Genomic DNA, 8,234 nt, shown 5'->3' with positions numbered 1-8,234 from the left:
CTAAAAGGATCTTACTGTTTATTTAATATGTGCGATATGTGTAATGATCAGAGCCGATTATAGCATTTCTTGTTCTGAAGTGACACATTCAGATTTCATTAGATACACCACCAATATAATAGCGAAAGACAGCGAAGGTGATTTAACTGTCTTTGAGGATATTGAAGATGATGGCCGTGGTGCTCGACACTTCTTGTGTGGCAGGCGTGCTCATCACCTAATGAATTAAATAAACCGAAATCCATCATGAAAGGATTGTGGGTATGCTCACCATTTGATAAACCCGTATATTCATACCCAAAATATGGAAACCTCTGGCTTTACCGCAAGGAGAGGGTGAAGCAGCTGATGTATGTGAGCTCCATTTATATCATTTCGGGTATTGTTTGTGTATTAAGTAAAGATAAGAATCGCTCCTCCACAATATTTTATTGTAAGGGTGTCACCCATAGAAAATGTTCACTGTATGTTTGGCTGCTGTCAAAGCAAGTGCATGCATGAAAAATATATGTTGAAAGCCAGCTGACTTTTACAAATTGTGAAATACATCTGCCCCTGGAAATACTGCCATGTTGAGGTTGACGTAGTATGGTGAAGCATAACAACGGAGATGCGACAATATGAAGTTGTACAACTTAAGTATAACAAGAACTGACAAAATCTACATATTGCACAAAGTTAATATCAAGTAATGAGCAAATTCATGCAATAAAAACTCATACATGTAATAGGACAATAATTCAAACAGTATTGATATAAACTATTACCAATTTGGCCATTGCAAATGAGAGTAGTAGTTGGTAGTCATGTGGGATGAGCAATAATTTTAAACTGCAAGGCATGAAGTACCGCCATGGCCTCCAAAGTATTTTGGGCTCGGGCAAAGGTTGATAAATTCCATCTTACATTTTAAGACAAGTATAGGTATTGAACTGTTGCCATATTTGATGATAATCATCACTAAGGTTTGCAAGCTCAATTACTAAAATGTGTTCTAAGTTTGTTGTTTTAAAATAACATCAGCATAGACTGTGTGTGCCACAATGATTGCATGACACGTAACTGTCAATAGCACATTTTTATTTTTATTTGTTTTGGTTTGCTTTGTGTTGTATTATTTGTTAATGCAATCAGTCAATCAAAAAACTGTTGCTATTTGAGGAACAATTATTTAAACCATATGTATAAATTTGATACAGTCATCAGGAAACTTTCGAAACACATTTTCATATTAAAAAGTTGCTTTTGTCCAATCATGATTTAATGCATTTGTATTGTGTGTCAATCAGGCAAAAAGTAATCTTGGATTTAACCTCAATTGTATACCGTAACTGTATAGGTGAAACCCTTTTCCTTTGTGTAGATTATGCTAATTCCTTCCCAAAATACAGTGCAAAGTTGACTCTTACACATTTTATCAACTTTGGCATCGGGAACTCATCAATGAGTCAGATGCGATGGAAAACATCATCATAACAGTGTCAAACCATGAAGAAAGATTCCATTCCCCCCAAAAAATGGTTTCAAAAGTTGGAGGCTGGTTGAAACTTGAAATTTACCGTGTACTGTATAGCACTCATTTCCTTTGTAAATGAAGCACAGCTACAATATTGATCCCAGTATCTGGGGAGGGCATAATAAGTATCAGGGAAATAGCAGGGTAAAAGCAAAGGATTGAAGTAAAACTTTTAGTAATTTAGTGTTTAATGTTACTGAGAGTGACACACAAAGATAGAGGGAAATGGACACTGCCACCTTATAGAGCAAAAGAAATAGTCATAAATAACACAGGTACAGATGCAGCGACTTCCTGTTTTCCACAAAATGATGGAAATATCTGCTGCATATCACTGCATAGAGACTAAGTCCACAACACTCTCGCATAGCCAGAGTTCTTAATGTAGTATTTTTTGTAAGTTGACATGAAGTGCTAATAAAGAGGGGTCTAGGGAATAAATAGAAGGTAGGAAAGGTTAAGTTTGGATTTTTGGGTTTGCATGATAGCCTGGTTTTAGGACTTTGTCTCTGGAGGGTGCATCTCTCACGTTAACAAATACCAATTTAGTTGTTGTGAAGCACATTCATAGTAAATAGGGGACTTGGCCCCCAAACTCCCCTTTAATGGGGGATATCACCCCCCTACCCCCACCTGATCTGCAAAATCTTCACCCTGTATGATCCAGTAGAACAGACCCCAGGCAAATATTCAGATCTTGCACTCATCATTTTTTCTGGCTGCTGGAAGAGTACATCTCATGGAGCCCCAGGAATTTTTGAGTTTTACTTCCCCTCTACTACCCTTATTAGATTGTAAAGGAAATGCCATAGAAGATTGGAAAGGGTGTCATAGAATGTTACATTCTATCGGATGAAAAGATCAGATTTTACGTTTTTGGTGTTAAGTGTCATTTCCAACAACAACCTCTTACCTTTTTTCTTGTGGCTATATTGGCTCTGTTCTGTTAAAATTTGTTTAAAACTTGCATGGCCCTGAAATGGAAAGTATTCTGTTTTGGCCAGTCACCTTGGGGTCAATGTTATTATGCATTGGTTTTTTATTGGTGCCAGCCTGGCTAGCTAGTAGTGTTTTAAAAAAGTACTGAATGTTGGATGCTAGCTATTAGTGTTTTAAAAAAAGTACTGGATGTTTCCCCATCCCTCTGTTTTTCATTACCAAAAGTAAGACAAAGAAATTAATTTATTAACTTGGATGGTAAATTTTCAGAACATCATTGCACAACTGATTATGACAGTCATTACCTTTCATCCTCTACTGCCCATATATGTTGGGCATTTGCTATGGAAACTCGAAGTCTCACATTCTTGTTTAGAGAGCAGGGGAGGACATGAAAGGTACCAGGGAAAGTGAGGGGGAAAATATGAATAATATACACCTAAAATGTCATTGTAATGTTATCATAGAATAAATAAGTCACTATATTTCTATTGCAAGGACCTAGCCCTCATACCTACCTCTGCTATTGGGGCCAAGATTGTAGGTATTGGGGTGTTTCTGTAGCATAATTTCTGTTTATGAGTAATAGAGAGTGTGAGGAATACATCGATATCAAGAGTGTTGTGATTGGTCATGTGAAGCTCTTCTGAATAATTGAAACTTGGAAGTGCATAATTGCTTAGTGGCAAAGGCACCCTATTACTGATCTTATGTTTGGTTGTCTATGGGCCCATTTAGAGGGAGTTGGTGATCTTTAACATCTATAGACTGTTTTGAGGATGTCACTCTACGTTTGCTCACATTAATATTGTTAGTTAGTTCTAGCTTGTAGTTAAAAACAGTCTCTCCACAGTGCAGCTGAAGTCTGGTTTGACATTACAGTTAAATTAAACACAGTTTTTGTAATTCATTTCTCTGTGATTGCATTCTTGATATTGTGTTAATCTGTATTAAATGTCTCCCTGAACCTCATAGTACTTATTTCAAAATGTAAAGTTAGCATTTTCATATTATAATGAGTATCTAAGGTCTAAATGCTATTTTTTTCTCTCTTCCAGATTTATCCCCTTGTTTTAGGGCCTATCAGTACCACAATGGAAGTCTTGCCAGTCTAGCGAGGTCCAGGGGCTTCCCAGCACTGTTCCAGGTGCGCAACTATGCAGAGAAGAAGGTATTCCAAAGAGACAAGCCCCACTGTAACATAGGTACCATTGGTCACGTTGACCATGGCAAGACAACTCTGACAGCTGCCATCACCAAAGGTACCAGGGATATTCTTTTCCTTGTTGTTCTTGGGTTAATATTATGAATGTTATTAGTGATTACTGATATTATTAATTATTATTATTATTATTATTATTATTATTATTATTATTATTATTATTATTGTTGTTGTTTTGTTTTAGATATATTATTATTTATGAAATTGTCTCATTTGTTGATATTATATGTCATGTCATATTTTGTATCATTTTTAGGAAAGTAGAAGGGCATAGCAGATTATTTGCTATTAGGTGAATTTATTGTCTTTTGAGAAGGTATTGAAAGATTGTTGATTAAGCTTTGGTTTATATTTTCACAGTGCTGTCTGACAAGGCCCTTGCAAATGCAAAGCGGTACGATGAGATTGACAATGCCCCCGAGGAGAAGGCCAGAGGTATCACCATCAATGTTGCTCATATTGAGTATTCAACAGACAAGAGGCATTATGGCCACACTGATTGCCCAGGCCATGCTGATTACATTAAGGTAAGATAAAGTATTGTCTGTGCATATACTCATTATTTGTTGGCTAGTTAGCATTTTGATTGAAAGCAATTTAGTGCCTGGAATAAGTCTGGTGTTACTAATGTTTAAACACAAATATAGTAGCAATTGAGAGTAATATAGTTTATTTTGTAGTCTTTCTCACAGAGAGCAAGTGATAGTTTAATTGTTTATATGCATTAATGTTTTCTTACTTTTCAGAACATGATCACCGGCACTTCCCAGATGGACGGAGCCATCCTGGTGGTGGCGGCAACAGACGGTGTCATGCCACAGACCAGGGAGCATCTTACTCTTGCCAAACAGATTGGCATTCAACACATTGTCATCTTCATCAATAAGGTTAGTTGGTGACAGTCAGTATATGATGAACATGTGAAGGATTAATATTTAGTTTATCAGCTCTGTAAAGAGGCTTTGTTTTAACTTGTTTTGATAAGTTACTTAAACTATAGTCTCATGAGAAAGCCATGGAATGCTTTGAATTTCATCAGTTGGCAGTAATGGACCCCAGTCTTTTTTAAACTTCCTGTCCTTTTACCATAATATTATTATTATTATTATTATTATTATTATTATTATTATTATCATAATAATAATAATAATAATAGTGTGAAGTAACAGTTCATTGTTGTTCTTTGGGCTTTGTTTGCAGTCCAAGTTTTCCTTTACACCAATAAGGATCTGGACATAAGTATTACAGTTTCAGGAAATATTCTTCTATGTACTCTGTCATAGTTTTATCTTGAAACAATGGCTGGTCTGGGGGAAGCTCTCAAGTTTGTGCACCATCTCCCATAAAGTGGAGCTTTTGAAAGTGAAATCAGTTTCTCAGATTTATGTGGTGTTGCTACTAATAATCCATTGATTTTACTTTAAAAATATTACTATTATTATTTTGTGAGTGGTATTTTTGTTTTTATATCATTCAGTATTAGAAAAGAAATTGCCTGAATTTGTAGAAGCCAAAGCTGGAAAAGATCTAACAACAACATTATGAAATAGAATGATGATTTGTGAATAGCATTTGTTTTTTAATATTTTAGGTGGATGCTGCTGATGAAGAAATGATAGAGTTAGTGGAGATGGAGATCCGTGAATTGATGTCAGAGATGGGCTATGACGGAGATAACATTCCCATTGTGAAGGGTTCTGCTCTTTGTGCCCTTGAAGAGAAGAGTGATGATATTGGTAAGTTCTGAGTCATATCTTTAGCCTGGTTGCCTTTTCAGGATGATGATAAAAAGTAGATCTCGGGAAGGGTAGTTAGACCATGTAGCCATAAATAATGTCAGGTTATGAGATACATCAGTGGATATCTTGTGTGAACATGGGATGGGCTTAGTTATTAGCATTGTATGTACTTTTCACTGTATTTTTGTCTGTCACTTTACATGGAATTAATTGTAATTGAATACCATTTATCAAAGAGTAAATTAATTGTGATTATGTTAAGTTATCCCATTCAACCATTATTAAAAAAGTATCTTGTTTTGCAGGAGTGAAGGCTATTGAAGAACTCATGAAACATGTTGACGAGGAGATTCCAACCCCTGTGAGAGAATTAGACAAACCATTCTGCCTGTCTGTGGAAGGAGTTTATTCTATAGCAGGTAAAGGCTAAAGTAATGTATTAGACTACTTTTAAAAATTTTCTAGCAGGTATAGGCCAAACAAATGCAATTTTTTCTCTCATTTGTTTTTTCATTTACAAAAAAGGAATGTCTTCAAATTTAACTAAGGTTTCATTTCTCTGCTATGAGCCTTATACAGATGGATCTATTCTTAGGTCTATATCAATTATTCCATCATATCTATGAAGAAATGCGAGTTCTTGGCATAAATAGCTGCAGTAACATCAGTCATGCCATTATTCCCACAGGACGTGGCACGGTGGTAACAGGCCGGCTGGAGCGTGGCAAGATCAAGAAGGGCATGGACTGTGAATTCATCGGCTACAACAAGAAGATCAAGAGCACCATCACGGGCATTGAGATGTTCCACCAGATCTTAGAGGAGGCTCAGGCTGGGGATCAGCTGGGGGCCTTGGTGCGCGGCCTGAAGAGGGACGACGTCAAGCGTGGCATGGTCAGGCACACAAATTATTTATTGATTGGTTATTTGTTATTGTTTCTCTATTTAGATGGTTGTTGTTATATTTATTTATATCATAGATATTGATTATTACATTGTCTATATGAAATTCTTGTAAGGTTAATTTTATTTGTTTATATTATTCATATTGAACATTTTACATGATAACACAAAACCAAATCTAGTGACAGAAATAAATCATGCTGACCAAAGACCTCCCATCCCAGGTGATGGCCAAGCCAGGAACAATGAAGTCGCATGACAATGTGGAGACACAGGTGTACATCCTCAGCAAGGAGGAAGGTGGGCGCAGCAAGCCATTCACCTCGTACATCCAGCTGCAGCTCTTCAGCAAGACCTGGGACTGTGCAGCCCAGGTCATTGTCACTGAGAAGGAGATGGTCATGCCTGGAGAAGATGCCAAGTAAGTGTTTGTTGCTAGAGCTTTTGAGTTTATGATTGGTATTGCTTTTTATATATCTGTTGTCTGTTATTAATTGTATAACGTTTGTATATTACATGTACTTACGCTTTAATTTTTGGTTATTATTTTTTGCATTTGTTTATGTTCTTAAGAATCTTTTAGTGATAATCAAATTGACATTTTGGTGAGGAATCTCTGTAATAATTTACATGTATAGCATTAGGTGGTAAAGTAAGAAAGAAAGACTTAAAGAAAAGGATAGGATGAGATGGGATGGGAAGGAGGATGGGAGAGAGAGAGATAGCAAGCTCTTTGAACTGTCATCACCTAACCATGTTCTTACCCCTACAACTTGCAGGCTGACCTTGCGACTGCAGAAACCCATGGTCATGGAAAAGGGACAGCGCTTCACACTACGTGATGGCTCAGTCACTCTGGGAACAGGCGTAGTCACTAACATCCTGAACAACCTGAGTGAGAATGAACGTGTCGACCTCATGGCAGGCAAGAAGGCCCGAGAGAAGAAGGCTGCTGCTGAAAAATAAATAACTCTGGGGAGAGAGGAAGGGAAAGAGGAATGACAGCAGGTGAATGCAGCGGATTTTTCATGAACGCTGGAGGAGTTAGTTAGAGGAAAGCCAGGAACACTAAGGGTATACAGGCTATAGTGTAACCTTGGGTAAAGCAGTGCTGTTGGTGTTGATATAATATATATATATATTTTATTCCAAACCCCTGTGAATGATAAAAGAAAAATGATCTTAGTGTCTATTTTATGTGGACTGACAAGAATCTTAATTGAATCAATGGGAAGTGGAATTTTGCGTTTTAGGGTGGAAGAAAGTTTGAAAAATTACATTGTTGTAGAATTCACAAACATTGGAAAGTATAACAGGTTGAGATAAGTATGTAAATATTATAAAGATATGAATTTTATTTCAAGTGAATTTGTCTTATAAAACAAAACAAAAAACAGAAAACACCACAGCCTACATTCAGCTTGTAATTCAAATTAAGAAATTTGTTAATGTGTACTGTATATAAACAAACCTTGAAAAGTCTCAATCATGCACTGCAAATCTCTTTATGAAAATGTTAGGATTCAAATTCCTTTGGTTCATGACCAGTGATTATATGTATTGTTCAGTTTATTAACTTTTGTAAATAAAATTGAAATGTTAAGTATAGCTTTTTAATTCTCTTGTATTCCTCCCAAGCATTATTAATGAAATTGAATTTATTTGTAGATTGTAAGTTATATTAACATGAGAATGTATGTCTGGATGAATCAAGATGCAAGCAGAAAGTAAAGTAAATAGGTATACAAAAGCACATAGTGACACACTTATCTAAGGTGAAAATTGCTTTAGTCTTTGAAGACTTCTGTTATGAAGATAATAAAACATTTAATAATATCTCCCGTAATGTCTGCTCTTCAAAAATTTAGTTGCAATTCCAATGTTGGTCATTACATCATCAGAAAAGGGGTACTGA

At 36.1% G+C, this 8,234-nt stretch overlaps 1 protein-coding gene across 1 annotated transcript in view; it reads left to right on the top strand.

Moving 5' to 3' along the window:
• Positions 1–7,887, top strand: part of LOC119589932 (elongation factor Tu, mitochondrial-like) — an 8,866-nt gene extending 979 nt beyond the window's left edge. The window contains exons 2-9 of the mRNA XM_037938593.1: positions 3,514–3,717; positions 4,038–4,204; positions 4,424–4,564; positions 5,269–5,413; positions 5,722–5,835; positions 6,105–6,310; positions 6,544–6,740; positions 7,099–7,887. Of these exons, the coding sequence (XP_037794521.1) occupies positions 3,514–3,717; positions 4,038–4,204; positions 4,424–4,564; positions 5,269–5,413; positions 5,722–5,835; positions 6,105–6,310; positions 6,544–6,740; positions 7,099–7,285 (1,361 nt within the window). The 3' untranslated portion in view covers positions 7,286–7,887. The remainder of the gene's footprint in view (positions 1–3,513; positions 3,718–4,037; positions 4,205–4,423; positions 4,565–5,268; positions 5,414–5,721; positions 5,836–6,104; positions 6,311–6,543; positions 6,741–7,098) is intronic.
• Positions 7,888–8,234: the final 347 nt, after the last annotated feature.

The sequence above is a fragment of the Penaeus monodon genome, chromosome 26 (assembly GCF_015228065.2).
Source record: "Penaeus monodon isolate SGIC_2016 chromosome 26, NSTDA_Pmon_1, whole genome shotgun sequence".
Lineage (NCBI taxonomy): Eukaryota > Metazoa > Arthropoda > Malacostraca > Decapoda > Penaeidae > Penaeus > Penaeus monodon.
This window is presented reverse-complemented; position numbering and strand designations above follow the sequence as displayed.